Here is a 15,867-nt window from a genome sequence, read left to right as displayed (position 1 = left end):
GCTGAATCCCGCTGCCCCTCCGCTCTCCCCTCTCCAGTCACTCCCTATCAGGTCTAATAGGGGGATGTCTCGTCTTGAGCCGAGATGACTTTTAGACTCGGCCATGTGTGACAGAATTATTCAACTTCTTGAAGAGACGCACAACACATTTAGGCAGACTGTGAAATAATTTACGATAAATATTTACCATTAGCCCCTGGTTATACCACAGATCTAATAACGTAATTATGTGACTAATTTGGTGTGATTAATTTGTATCATGGCTGGTTGAGTCGTTCAACTAGGCCAGTTAGGATTGGACAAACTGTCTCTAGGCAGTTTTCATGACATAAATACCAATAAATGTATGGACAATTATAGTGTTAAAATAAAATTATAAAAACTATAAATTAATAATAATAACAAAATAAAATAAAGCCGTGATAGGGTAAATGCACAGAAATGTGATTAGTAGCTAAAAACGTGGTCTGCTCAGATGAGAGCAGTTTTTCCTGGACAGCATTTCATTTAAATAAAGGTATTGAAATCAATACCGTCTGAACGCTTAGAAATTAAAATAAAAACTCAGTAAAACTGATGGAAATATTTGATTAAAATGATAATTTATGGCATTATGCAATCCGTATACTGCAAAGTCATTATTTCTCTGCCTCCTCCAGCTGTGTGGCATTTTCTATACATTTGAGCGACTCCACAATCTGGCAAAGGACATTATGATTATTAAAATATATATGTACTTCGTGGCATTTCCCTTGTGCTGGATACGGCAGAATGAAAGACAACATGGCAGAGAGGGAGTGACATCCACCAAGGTCACGAGCTGCATTCGTACCCGCGTTGTTGTCACGATGAAAAAACATCCCTCAGGGTTTTATCGTTATCCAATCGCTTTTATGACCTTTTCAATATGGATGATGCTGGTTTGTTTCTGTTTTAATGGAATTGCCCATAAATAACTTGATCAATCATTTAGTCCCATACAGCCACTGGGATGGCCTGTGTTTCTTTGTCTGTTCACCCAGACGTTCAGCGAGAAGAAATAAACTTACCTTGAATGGTTTTGTGTTATTTCCAATTTCTTTATTTATATACTTATGGATTGAGAATTAGTTTTTTTCTGTGACAGTCGGATTTTCCCATTATAGTAACACGAAGGCCAAAGTCAGTATTATCTACGAAGACACAGACTTCAGATTGTCACTGAGTCAACACAGATTGGCGCTGGAGTCTGGAGTCGCATGGTATTATTCATGGCTTATATTTACCATCTGGCACTAATGCAAAGTTCTCATCTATTTTAGCAGCTGCTTCAATAGTAAATTGTATTTTTCATGCGTTTATCCCGAGGCTCAATCCCCTTAACACAACCAGAAAACTATGTCAGATGAAGAAACATGAAGTAAACAAGATAATTACTCTATTTGTATTCATTAAATTTAGTTCTTATTTTAATTTATTGCCTGAAATGTAAATGTGTTTCAGGAACGGATGAAGAAAGAAGGGATGTGGTGAGAGGTTGTTGGATTCAGGCAGGAGGTGGAACTGGGCAGCACGTCATTACAAATTCCTATTTATTATTAAAACACAGACTCTGTATTGTTTATAGGCGTGAATGGGAGTGTGAGTGGTTGTTTGGCCCTGTGATACGCTGGCGAGCTGTTCAGGGTGTGAAGTGATAATATGGATAATGGATAGAGGGATGGATATTAAAACGATTGAGTTAAATGTCTGTTCACTGAGAGACTCGAAAAACGTTTCACAATACCTGCAGTGATCATGAAAATCCCTCTTACTTAAAAATGATTTAACTCTTGTTCATTTATTACACATCCATGCAGATGTTCCTCGAGCAGAAGGAGAAACTAAATCTTGCAGATCTCATTGTGAAATCCTCTGAAACAATGTATTTTTTCTTCAACGGTTTACCTCTGCAGGAGAGTTGCCGTCATCCATCTCCTGAATGAGAGCAGTAGCTTGCCCTACATATTTTGGTCTTTGCATAGTTACTTTGCATAGTTGCAAATGAATCCATCGCAGATGTTGAAGTGAATCTGAGAAGTGCAGTCAGAGAGAATTTGTCTCTTGCCCCGGGCAACTGAAACAAAAAACCAAAACAACAAAAAAACAAAGAAACAAATTTGAGCAGGCTGCTTTTTCTGCAGAGCAAATTAGTCAGACGAAAGACACGAGCCAGAAATCCTACATGTGGGTTAAACTTGAAACACAAGAGCCCTTTCACGGCACTCCATTGCCCCTTTATTTGTTTTTTTTTGGGCTTCTCTCTTCTCCTCCTCTATCCTCGCTGATAGTGTGATGGCTCGCCCTGATTTCAGAATGACCAATTTTTAGATGTAGTTCGTGGGTGACAGAATTATACAACAACATGAGTGGACACGCAACATGTCCGAGTCATACAGTACACACACACACACACACACACGAGTCCGGCGCCGCCTGCACGCTTGTTCCCAGTCACGTAGCAAAAAACACATTCTTTCCGTTTCTGCCGGAGCACAGTCTGAAAAACACACACTGCAGCAGCAACGTAGCCCCGCCTCACAAGACCAGTGGGCTCTGACTCCCCGATCTCTCATTTCTCATTTACCTGTTCCATCACCAGCTCCCTCTTTCCTCTCTCTCTCTCTCTCTCTCTCTCTCTCTCTTTCTCTCTCTCTCTCTCTCTCTCTCTGTCTCTCTCTCTCTCCTTCCTCTCTCTCCCTCCCTCCATCTCCCTCACACTCCCCACTTCCCACTCCCTCCTCCTCTCATCTCCGACTCTGTTGCCACGGCAGCAAAACCTGACAATGAGAGAGGGAGAGGGGGGAGAGAGAGAGCGCGAGGCAGAGAGAACAAATGCCATCTGAGTCATTTAATCCACAACCCTTGTATATCTGTGTACGTGTGTGCGGCCATGAAGGTGAATATATTGGGCATGTTTGCGTGGATCTCTATGTATCTGTAGTGTGTGTGAATATCTGATGTGTGTGTGTGTGCGGCGCGTGGGTGTCTAAGTGGGAGAGCTGTGTGGAGTCGGTTCATCGGTTCACCACTGAGCTATGGCAGTGCACACATCCTGCCTCTGTCTGTCCCTCTGTACACAGCAGTGTTGTTTCCGTTTTCACTGTAAATAGCCGGTTACTTTAAAGTACTATGTCCTCAGCAGCTGCAGGGATCCACAAACCGTCTGCGTTGTTCAGCCTTTGTGCTGCGACTGATTGAAAAAACTGACTCTGAAATGCTTTCATCATGCAACATAGCTCCTCTGCGTCAGTCGTCAGCTGAAACGTATCGGAGGTTTCTGTGCTAATGTGACGTCCTGATGCCTCGTCAAATCAAGTCAGGGGTTATCTGCGAAGACCAGTACGACACACAAACGTCTCAGTTCATCTCAATGGGCTTAACGGGCTCACACCACTGGTATAAACTGTCTAAGAAGACAAGAAAAATACTATTCACACACGCTCACAAAACCCTGAAGCACATACGCGCAAAAAAAAGTAAGAAGTCTCAGGAGAGGCAATTCAAGAAGACACCCCTCCTCCTCGGCTGGCTGGCTCTGCAGCGGCAAAAGTAGTTGAAAGAAGAAAACTACTAAGAATGAGCAGAAAATTGTAACAGTTCAAAACACAAGGGATTTACAGTCCAACAATGGGATTATAATAAGTCAAACACTTAAGTATGTACCATGTTATTATACAAAATCCTACAACACAACCCAAACCAGCCATTTGAGATGGAAGTGAAAATCCACTGTGACGTCCATCTGATAGTTAACACTGATTTCAACTGACAGCGCTCTATTCTCACCCAGACATTGTTCTCTTTGCAGCGCCATGTGTAATAATATCACTCTTTCCAAGGCTTTGTTCTGAATGCAAATTCGAGCTCTCCAAACAAGCCAGGGGGCGAGAGAGTTCAAGGAGAGCTTCCTAATTGTGATTAAACTGCTGCGCTTATATAAGCCACAGCTGCAACAAGTGGGACCTGCGTCGACAGCTAGTGACACTGAACAGCACATCTTTTTTAAACAGCTCCTGGGGAGAGCGGTGCTCTGAGCTTCAACCCCCCCTCTCCTCCTCATCCCACACACACACACACACACACACACACACACTATACACACACACTCTGATCTGATCAGCGGGTGGTACGAAAGGCTGAGATGCAAACTCACTGCTGGCATGTACAAACAAACAGCGCACAGACATGCTCTGCCGTCGAGAAAACAAAAAAGACATGCTCTCACGTTGAACCAAGCAAACACACACACACACACACTCTCAGACAATGTTCCTTGAACCTTCCTCAAGAGTGTATGTGTGTGTGTGTGCGTGTGTGTGTGTGTTTAGCGCCAGTGCCCGCCTGTGTGTTTTTCTGTGTATGTTTAGGCGTGACATACTCGGATGTGACAGTGTCTCAGGAGCACGGTGGTTCCCCAAGCAGGCGGTGTCACTGACTGAGGGCCTCTTTGTCAAGGAGAACTCTGGGAAGAATTTATCCACGTCCAATGAAGAGAGGGAGAGGGGAGAGTGTGTGTGTGTGGGTGTGGGGGGTGGTGGTGGTGGTGGTGGTGGTGGAGGAGGGTAGGACTGTAACAGAGAAAGTGTACTGTTGAGATTGAGGAGACGGGCGAGAGCCAAGATAGGGAGAGAGAAGAGAGAGGTCAGTGAGGAGACAGGGGTATGGAGTGTTCCTGAGGCAAAGAGACAAAATAGATGGTGGCTGAGTGAGAGGAGATAGGCAGTGGGGAGGGGTGGGGGGGGGGGTTGGTGGAGAGAGGGCGGAGAGGTGGAAATGAGGGATCGGCGCGTCTGCACACCTGCTGAGGGGAGGACAAGGTGAAAACGTGTAGGAGGCACGTGTTGACTGATGAACGTAAACACCTGTACGATCTAAGAACAGCCCTCAAAGCTTCTTCATTAAAGCTGCACCTGAGGATTATTTTCCCTTTTTATTCCTCTGTGTTTTATTGTTTTGACCGTTTTCTCCGACAATTTACAAAGAGCATACGTGCAAATCACTTTGCTGCATAAATGAAACATCTGGGCACTGACGTCAAACCCAAAAAAGGATTTATTAATTTAAGTAGCCTAAGAAGAGTTCTTAGGCTAGGTGATCTTTTGTCTGACTTTTTCCACCTGCTCTACAAATTCTCCTTCACTTAAATCACACTCTCCCGGGGTCCAAGGTGACATTGTCAAAACGTTTTTATTCCACCATGAACAAAACCCCAAAGAGATTCAACCTACAACCATATAAAACAGTGAAAAGCCAAAAATTCAACATTTGAACAGCAAATGTTTGTCCTTTTTACTTCATAAATAATTCAAATGTTGTCAAATTGTTGATTACTTGTCAGTCATTCTCATAACGTTATGTGTTTCAAACCTCTCTTTGAACACTGGATTTATGTCCATATTGAACATACCTGTCAATCTGTGTTCGGTGCAAGTTAATAGATACAAATGCACTTTTAAAAACTCCCTCACTTGAACCGTGTAGAAGGATTATATGTTTTCTGTGTTTTTACAGAATCGTGCAGAGTATCAATGTTCTGTCTGCTAATAACTTCTGTTTGATGTAGGTTCAGCACCGTTTTGAAGCTGCACTTTGTGATGTTCCTGTATTAGACATTATCAGATGCTTATTTTTTTTCGTTACTAAATCGAGGGGAACTCCACTCAGAAGCAAACATTCAAATGTGGGAGCTTTGGTTTATTGCCTCCGCCGAGGAGATCATGTTTTCGTCTGCGTTTGTTTGTTAGTAAGCATTATTATGCAGAAACTGCTGAGGAGTGATCACAGAAGGAAACCAGTTCATTTTGGTGCAGATCCAGGACATTTTTAAAAATCTTTTCTAACATTTGCTTTGATTTCTCAGAGAGTAATTCGTGGATCGATATATTAATGAGTGTGTGTAATTTGGTGCGAATCCCCCAGAAATCCAGATCTAGTGAATTTGTTGGGCCTTGGTGTAGGAACGCACTTCATGCTGCACTTCTACTGTTCATGTTATGTTGTCACCCCATTTTATACGATTTAGTTTGCATTTAGAATAGTTTACCGCATTTACCTTTTCTTATTACATTTGACCAAGCTAATGTAACCTTTAACCCAATATTCTGCTTTCAGATAAATATGTTCAGAAATCTAATTTGAGATGTACAGACCAGCCCCCCCCGGCCGAACAACATCACATGAATTAATCATATTTTCTTCAAATGTTGAACCTGGCATGTCTGAAATCCAAACTTCTCAAAAGCCCGAGAACCAAGAGGGTCAATAAGAAGGAAATGTGAAGGTAAAAACAGGAAATGTAGACGCAGAAGAGAAAGGGAGGAGCGGAGAGACGAGGGTATGGAGAAGAGGGCAAAGGGAAGACAGAGGAGAAAGGCGGAGAGGTTGAGTTTGGAGGTCGTAGAGGGAGAAAGTGCAGTGTCAGTACGATGAAGACCACGTGATGCTGCTTTGATATTAGAAAGCAGTAAACACTTAATGATGCAGAAGGCCAATGGAGGTGAGACCCTTCTTATCCACACACCAACTCCCCCATGTTGTCTCGGGGTAAACAATTCTCCTGGCTCGCTGTGCTCACTCAGCGACAGTGGCCCGGCAGCCTTCCGTCACAATGACTACAGACTGTGAGAGGAACGAGCAAAATAACATGTCTGTCCCACAATGACTGGCAGTGCAGTCTTCTTAAATCCACAGCCACTGAAGCCGTTCCACTCGCAAATTCAATTATGGGAATGATTCATCCCTCCATTTGATAACTGTCAGATTTTCTTGTGTCATACAATATGGCAGAAGGGGTAAAACAAATGATTTGCCAGTCCCCCCCCCCCCCCCCTCAATCCCCTAACAACGACACCCTTCTCTCCTTCTCCCCCCTCCCCTCAAGCCGCTTTTCTCCAGCGGAGTTCTTGTTGTCTTTCTTGGCATCCCTCTTTCCCTTCACTCCTCCCCTGCAATCGCTCATCCTGCTTCCACTGCTTTAGTCTCTGTTCATCCTCCCCTCATCTGCCCGGGGGTGTACGCCGAGATAGCGCTCCCTCATTTTCAGATTTCCTCTATAACTCCCCCTTTCCCTCCCCCCCTCCTTCCATCCCACTCTGGCCCTTCCCTTTGCCTCTCTTCCCTCACCTTCCCCCTCCTTCTCTCTCTCTCTCTCTCTCTCTCTCTCTCTCCTCTCTCTCTCTCTCTCTCTCTCTCTCTCTCTCTCCCCCTCCCTCCCTCTCCAGATAATTAAGAATCTCTGATTTTACGGTTTTCTCTTTTATAATAGGCTCTGCAGACACTATAAGCAAGTCGCCAAGTCTCGGGCACACACGTACAAAGAAGAACAGCAAACACACAAAAATGCATTTGCCTTCACACACACACACTGAGATGAATGCATGCAGCAAGCAGCTAAATCTCCAACCGGGATGAACGTCCCCTCTCCCTGTCTCTCTCTCCCCCTCTCTCTCCCCCTGCCTCTTTCTCTCTCTTCCACTCACACACATACACGCACAGAGCAAGTTAGGATATTTATGTATTTTTGCTTTTGTGTATTTCTCAGCGGTGCCAGCATGCGGGGTGACTTACAGCAGGGTGCAGAATGAAAGCGAGCGAGGGGGGCTAGAGGCAGTGTTTTTTTTTTGTACAGCTCAGACTAGTCTGGCTCTGCTCGGCCCTCTCGCTGCTCCAGCTCCCTGCAGACTGACACCCGACTGCTACAGGGACTCAGCCCTCGTACTGCTACAACAACAGAGCACGTACAGCACCCAGACACACAGTCCTCGCAGATTAAACACGGCAATACTATCTCTGTTTTCTTTTCTCTCTGACTGTATCTGCTTCCCCTCCGCCTCGTTCGACTACATCAACTTGTTTCCCTTCACTCTCCTGCAGTGCTGCGGGCAGATCCTTGGCTTCATTTAACTACTAATGTCACAACGTGGTTTTAATCATGTAGTTTCACCTAGATGGAGTTTTTTTTATTCAAATGAAACACGGATAAACAGTCAACTTGCAAAAGAAGAACATCAAGCAACAAATAGAAAAACTAGAATTAGCGAGATGAGTGATGATGAATATCGAAGAGTAAGGTTTTAAACTCTCAGAGAGTAAAAGGAACATGTGCTTTGCATAAAGGTTGGTACAAAGTCTAGGATATTTAAGGTAATGTTTTTGTTGGATTGTGCTCAACAGGATTTAATTGAGAGTGTCTGGAAGCGTTGGCAGCCGAGCTTCAGAGACGGATGCCATGATTATCCATTCCTGTCAGTAAGTAAGAGCAGAGAACACTGACGACTCATTAGTGATAAAACATCCGGCGCTGTGATAAACAGGGTTTAATGCTGAAGTAATGATGGAGCAACATAACAAAACAGAATATATGTGTTATACCTATTGGATTATTGTTATTGATGAATTACTATAATATAATCATTATTTTTAGTATTGTAGGCTGATGATGTGGAGCTAAGTTTAACCACGTCTAATGTTCGGTGCTTCATTCAGAACCATGAATCACATTATATGAGTAGATCATATACTGCGCAGTATAATCTTAGCTACAATTAGTCACATCAAATTAATGTGGTTGACTTTGAATCGTTCCCTCAGTCAGTGGATGAAAAGTAAAAGCTAATATAAAAACCTGAGTACAGCACTTGAGTAAATGTACTTTCCACCGCTGCACTTCTGTATTTCCATCTCTATCCGTACTCTGCGTCTCTCTTTCTGCAGAAACACTTTCCAATCTCGTCTCTCTGCGTTCAATTTTCTTCTTTTATTCCCTCACCGTCCTCAGCCTATTCCTCTCTGTTTCGTCTTTTTTCTCTCTCTCTCATTCCCTTTACTTCTATCACAGCTTTCCATCTCCTCCACCCAACCCCTTCTTCTTCTTCTTCTTCTTCTTCTTCTTCTTCTTCTTCTTCTTCTTCTTCTTCTTCTTCTTCTTCTTCTTCTTCTTCTTCTTCTTCTTCTTCTTCTTCTTCTACTTCTTCTTCTTCTCCTCAGAGTACAGATGCTGTAATCTTCTCTGTCTAATGCTGTCAATAGCTCTCAATAACAATGAAATAGCACCGGTTCCATCCCATCATTGATGAAGGCATAGCCTCAGCGAGGATCTTATTCGTCATCATGGCAATCTGCTTCCTGGTAATAGCCAATCAGATGGCTCCTGTGAAATGCAGTGGTCCCATGATAGGTTCCCCATTGTTTTGATTGACTGCACCTGAGGGCCCGCCACTTCAGCCGGGCTCGATCAATATGCCATCACACTCGCACTCTCGTTCATACATGCCCTGGAATAAACACACAGGTCCAGACGCCGAACACACACTTTGGCGAAGAGTAAATTGAGAAAGAGACCACTGGTGTGGGAGGCAAACAGAATACAGTAGTAATAGGCAACACAATGGAGTAGACTGTGCAACACAACACGCAGCTGTGCCGGTCATTAGCTGCACCTCGCTGCATGTTCAGAATAATCAGATCTGTGATACTTCTCTGTGTCGTAGGTCTACATGTGCAGCATTATACACATTTACACAAATATATTAACAGCATGAAGAAGTAATTATTCCCCTGCACCTTTAATGTAACACACTGTGTTAGAACAAGACTGATTTATCGGAAACGTGTGTGGGGGAAAAAAATGAGGCTACTCCCACTGTGTGGCTGTTATTTTATTTTGTGTCACACGTACAGATGGCCTTACATAAGCCCTGCCTCTGTTCACTTTGAGCCGGGGTAACCATAATGAGAGCAACGCGTCTATTTGCACAGTGTGTCGCATGCTATTAGTAGTACAAACGTGTTTGTGCACACGTTGGCCCACCCTCTGACACAACAAACCCCCGAAACAAGACGTACGTGAAGTTAGACAGGGAGGAAAGGGAGGGCAGTTAATTGCACGGAGAACAGACACAAAAAGAAAAGGACAAAGACGTCATCGTGGGTTCAGGAGAGGTGAAGAGGAATTCAAAGCACATAGTTGCTGATTATTTTTTTTTTGATGTGCCTTAAACATCAAAGTGAGACAAGTGTTGGAAAGGTGAACGTGAAAGAAAGAAGAAAGTAAAGTAAAACAGGCTGCGTGTTGTGAGATGATGGATGTTCGTTAAACACGGTGATGGAGGGGCCGCACTCGTAGCTCACCTGGTTAAACGTGCTCTGTATAATGAGTTTCATTTCAACACAACAGTGGCAGCCAGTCCACTGCGTCTGCCTCTTTGATGTACACATGTGTACTCATTTCTCCCTCGCATGCACTTGTCAGGGTCAAAGGTCAACCCTCTGCCGCTCACGCCCCCCCCCCCCCCCCCCCCCCTCTGCAAGGGTCAATTAAAGGTCGTGAACTGAGCATCTCAGCCGTCTGTCAGGCCCATCTAAAGCTCGGACTGGTGAACCAGACATTTGAAACAATCCCGGGTCAACAGCCCGCCCCTCCCTCTACAGTCCCTCGCCTGCCTGTCACACAACACTCGTTGTCCTCTCCTCTGTCTTCAACCCTCCCTTCATTTCTCCATCCTTTCACACTGCCGTGTCATGTTGTCAGTCAGTGCATGGCTGTGTCACTCGTGGAGAGGGCTGCTGGGCGCCGGCGGTGCACAGCCGAGCGCTCTTTGTGTGCTTTTTTATCTCTCCTGTGTGTGTTTAGTGGTGACGGTGGGAGTTATGGAAATGTGAGGGAGTGTAGGGTACGTTTTTTTATTCGTGTTCAAGGCAGTTGTCTTTGTGCTTGTGAGTCTGTGTGTGTGTGTGTGTGTGTGTGTGTGTGTGTGTGTGTGTGATGCAGTGTTCCTATGTGGCTGTGTTTGCATCTGTTTATATGAATTTATGCATGTATAAGTACAGTGTAGATGAGTGAATTCACGCTGACACGTGCACAGTTACTGTGATGCTGTCTTTGAGCTGCCTCTGGAGATCTCTTCAAGGCTGAATCCTGTCACTGCTAAACGGCCGACTTTCTACATGAGACATTACTAGAGACGAGCGTGTGTGTGAGTTTGTGTGTTTGTGTCTGTGTGTGTGTGTGTGTGTGTGTTTGTGTGTGTGTGTACTGTATTTTATAATGAAATGGGCTGTGTGTGTGTGAACGGGACCGGACTGCCTTTGTGATGTGACAGTGAACATCTTCACAGCTGACGATAAAAGTGTATTCTATGTGCTGTCATATTAAAGGTACACCCACTACATGGAAACGGCAGAGGAAGCTGAAGATAAGCTGCAGGATGACAATTTAAAGGAAGATGAGAATGGTTGTATGTGTTTCCAGTAACAAGCGGTTCGTCCTTTGTGTCTACAGGTGGTGGTACAGGCAGCCAGCAGACCATTCTCCATGAGGAGCAGTAGAAGATGCCGGCTCTGCCAGCACTGCTGCTGTCAATACACATCCTCTCCTTCCTGCTAGTCACCATGCCACCACGCTCCCTCAGTCAGGCCCCCCTGCTCTCCTCGGTCCGAATGGGTGAGTGGTCAGCTGTTCCTCCACCTCCTCCTCCTCCTCACCTTGCTCATCATATACTTCTCATGGTTTGTTTTCAGCCTGCATCAGTGCCTCACAGAGTTTTTTGCCACATTGAGCTGGACAGTAAGAGCCAGGGTGACAGGAAAGCATTTCAAAGCCAAATTAGCACTTATAATGTTGTCCTAACTGAGCTAATGCAGTAAAACCTTTTAGTAGAAACTTGCAGCAAAAGTTTAGCCATCTCTCTCTCTCTCTCTCTCTCAATCGCAAGCCAAAGAGTGATTGGCAGATAGAAGTTTCTCTCAGAGGCTCTGTTGCAGTATCAAGTTTTCAGTTTTAACCATGAAACCTTCACCAGGAGCAGGCAGAGGTGCCAGATACATGCAACCAACCACTTTACTCTTAAAAGTTTAAAATATCACTGGATCTGCTGGATTCAGGTGCAGGTAAGAATACCTGCATAGTATCAGAAAATAGAAATTGACTTTTTGTGTGTGAGTTCCTGTGCATGTCAAGGTTTTACTGACTCCCATCAGATCAGCTGATGGTCTTCTGGTGGTTCCCAGAGCCCGATTGACTGGGATGCCTTTGCAGTACAGGCCCCCAAAATCTGTAATGACTCACCAGCTGAGATCAGAAAGGCCACATCTGTTATATTTCTTTTTATTATTAGGTCGTAAATATAGACTCATCACACCAACAAATATGACCCACCTTTGTACAGATGTTTGTAGTGTTGATTTAATTTTTTTTATTTGATTTCATGGCTATCATCAGTAAGATTATATTCTTCAAAGGACTAGTTCAGCATATTGGTTAAGATTGGTTATTTGCTCTCTCGCCGGATTGATACCATTGTCATGTCTGTACATGTCTGTATAAATAATAAGCGTAAATATCCTGAATACAGGTGCCACCATCTTGCACTTTTGACGTCATTGGAGCCCGATTCTTCACATCAGATTCAGCGCTGTGGGTGGAGCCTTGGTATTGAGGTCCCACCGATACATGAGCTTGACCAATTGCGAGTCTCAGATGTCAATCATTATATTGACAACTAACTAAATGATTAAAACACTCTAATCACATTAAACTCAAATGAGCACTTGAACTAACATCAATGTGGTTTGGTTTATGTGCAGTCCACTAATATGGAAATGCAGCCAGCCACTGGGGGGCGATCAAGACGATTTGGATTCATTATTGGGAAGCTGTCGTCTATCATTAGATACATTCTATGGTCTGTATAGATGACGCCATCGCCAGCAGCCAGTTAGTTTAGTTAGCCTAATTATTTTGCTCTTGTGGATTTCATATCACTTACTATTCTGAATAACATCAAAGTTCATCTTCCCGAATACATTCCCACTGACACACTTTTGCTTCCTCCTCTCCTGTTCGTCTGTCCGGTGCCCTCCGTCTTCTCTCCCCTGCTTCACCTGTCTCTCCTTCGCTCTCTGCCTCTCCAGCTGCAATCCTGGATGACCAGTCTGTGTGTGGGCGCGGGGAGCGGCTGGCGCTGGCCCTAGCGAGGGAGAACATCAACAGCGCTATGGAGGGCGCGTCCCGTGCCCGAGTGGAGGTGGACATATATGAGCTGCAGAAAGACTCCCAGTACGACACTACTGACACCAGTGAGTGGAGCCGATGCGTGTCGGAGAAGACCAGTACAGCAGATTCACACGACCCCTCATGAGTGATGAAATCCAGAAAAATCCATTACATGGCATGGTGTCTAATTAGCTCTAGCAAAAAGTGACCAATTAAAATGCCAGTTGATATTATTATTAATATAGAATATTAATATTAAATAGTAACTAGTCCATGAATTAAAACAACTATAGCCTCGTGTCTACTGCAGGTTTTATCCCAAATTACTTAAGAGGGGTTCTGATATAATTACACTTTCTAAAAAGCAAATGCCTCAAATGACAAGAATGATAAAACACCACCACTTACGTGTGATTAGGAACCAGTAAGAGCTCATGCTGATTAGTTTACATGTCACTGGAGACCAGTAATGGACCACTAAGCCTCTCAGAGGAGACCAGTGCCCTCCAGTAACAGCTGGCACAAGCTGCTGTGAAGACGAAAACAAACCATCAAATACTAACACAGATCGGCAGTGCAGGCCAGCAGAACGCAGCAGCACACCACAGAGGACACTCCATTAAATTTGTATTGATACACAGACTTAAAACAGAATGGTTGGAGCTGACGGAGACGCTCGGCTGAACCCAACCACAGCAGAGACCCCCCCCCCCCCCTCCTCTTCCAACAGTTCACTGACCGTGCCACAAGCTACTGGCAAAATATCTGTATGTGCTTCAGAAAGGCTATGTACATATGTGCATGCTTGAGTTACAGGCGTGTGTGTGTGTGTGCGTGTGTGTGTGTGTGTGTGTGTGTGTGTGTGTGTGTGTGTGTGTGTGTGTCCGTCCTTGACCGATGGGCAGGAGACTCTGACAGGCTTGTTTGCTAGCAGCCTTTTTTTTGGACTCTGGATCAGAGAGCTCATCATCTTACAGCTACGGCTGTCTGAGGCACGCACACCCGATCACACACATGCACACACTCACACACGCATACACACACGGGCACAGTGTGGGCATACACACACTCACACACACAAACTCCCACACACACGCACACAGTGTGGGCATATACACACTCACACACACATACACAGGCACACACACACACACACACTAACAATGACAGGAACTGAGGAGGACTAATTGGGATGAATTAAAATACCAACAAGAAGAGAACTCTTTGACTCTCAGAATTACACAGTTAAGTCACCAGACTATTTTCTGTTGTATATATGAAAACATTTTAGAAACAACCGTTGATAACTGTGCTTTATGAAAAAGATACGATTTCTTAAGGTTTTAGTCATATTGCATTCTAAGGTTTAACTTTTGTCAGTGATGGATACTGGTCATTGTGATGTTTGATTTTAAAAGGAACGAGTGCTGTGCCAGTTTGGAATGGGCTGTTTTCTTGGCCTGTGGTGATGCTGGTGGCAGATTTCTTCCCCTGAAGCTGCACCACTGCTGCTGCACAAAGAGCTGTTCACCTGTTTATTCAGAGTTCAGTGAAGTCTGACTCAGAACTCCGACCAGGAGAATCAGTTGTTGTTGCTGTTGTCGTGGGTTGTCACACAGACAATATGCGAGCCAAATACCGACAGACAGAGATTTCTGAAATCTTTAATTTTTAAGAAATACCTGTTGGGGAAAGCGCCAGTTATTTCGCCTGTCAAGAGTTAGATGAGTGTACAAAACAGTTGGGAGCCAGTTAGCTTAGTTTAGCATAAATCCCATAAAAGGGGGAAACAGATAATCTGGCTTTGTCCAAAGGCAAGAAAATCTGCCGACCATTCTGCCAAAACTAATGAATTAGCGCCTGATATCTGTTTAATCCGTACAAAATCATTTGGTTGTGTGCGGGGCTATTTCTTCTGGCACCAGCTCTGGTTTTGCCTGATTTAAACAAGTAGGCTACATAACATGTAGACGTTTACAAGAATACAATAAATAAAGAAATACTAATGATAAAATATACAGTTAAATGTGGTAATTGACTGAAATTGATAACTGCACATAAATGTTTGACAGAACAGGTGTGAAATTAGTCAGTTAGGCCTAAATGAGAATAATGGAGACATTTGTTGTCAATTAGGAAGCTTAACAGTGAGATTTACTGAGTTAATAAACATGTCATTTAATAATATTAGACAAATATGTGAAACTGTTTCTCAAACATTGTCCTACAGCAGAAAGGGTAAAACGGCCTCTGTTAATTGAAGGTGACCAATTTACCAGCGCTGCTCTGATGCCACAGATCAAATGGGAGCAAATTGTCTTAAAAATCTCTGTGTAAACAAGTGAATAATAGCATGACGCCGCCCGTGGGCTGCCCTGCTGTGGTCCTCCGAGTCTTTATCACAAAATAAATCAGATTAGAATGAGACAGCTTGTGCTGTTACACTTGAATCAGTAGTTTAACTGAAATCCTCACGCGTCTTTGTTGCATTTTCTAATTCCACACCTTTCCCCTGACTGCAGCTCAGTGCTGCCATCGAAATGAAGCAGAGGGCAGGTGTGTTTATTTCTCTCTTTTTCTTTTCTTTTTTGTACCTTTCAGTGTGTCAGATTCTACCCAAAGGCGTCGTGTCTGTGATAGGTCCCGCTTCCAGCCCCGCCTCTGGCTCCACTGTCAGTCACATATGTGGAGAGAAGGAGGTGAGTGTGGAGGATAAACACACAAATATGTACACATCTAGTAGCTGGTTGTCTCTGACTTGCTGCACCTCCTACCCACACAGACGTCATGATGAATGCCTCTAAACAGTCAGTTTTCTGTGCCTTTTCTCACATAATTTACCGTCATCCTCTTCT

At 44.1% G+C, this 15,867-nt stretch overlaps 1 protein-coding gene across 4 annotated transcripts in view; it reads left to right on the top strand.

Moving 5' to 3' along the window:
- Window positions 1–15,867, top strand: part of grik5 (glutamate receptor, ionotropic, kainate 5) — an 81,945-nt gene that overhangs the window by 37,796 nt on the left and 28,282 nt on the right. For 3 of the 4 annotated variants that reach the window (XM_034610786.1, XM_034610785.1, XM_034610789.1), the window contains 3 exons: window positions 11,300–11,461; window positions 12,931–13,095; window positions 15,614–15,711. In XM_034610786.1, coding sequence (XP_034466677.1) covers window positions 11,350–11,461; window positions 12,931–13,095; window positions 15,614–15,711 — 375 coding nt within the window. In that variant the 5' untranslated portion in view covers window positions 11,300–11,349. Of the gene's footprint in view, window positions 1–8,250; window positions 8,269–11,299; window positions 11,462–12,930; window positions 13,096–15,613; window positions 15,712–15,867 lie in introns of those variants that run through there. The other variant, XM_034610788.1, reaches the window with a different exon arrangement.

The sequence above is a fragment of the Hippoglossus hippoglossus genome, chromosome 16 (genome assembly GCF_009819705.1).
Source record: "Hippoglossus hippoglossus isolate fHipHip1 chromosome 16, fHipHip1.pri, whole genome shotgun sequence".
Taxonomy (NCBI): Eukaryota; Metazoa; Chordata; class Actinopteri; order Pleuronectiformes; family Pleuronectidae; genus Hippoglossus; species Hippoglossus hippoglossus.
The sequence above is the reverse complement of the archived record's forward strand: the minus strand, read 5'-3'. Positions and strand labels throughout refer to the sequence as shown.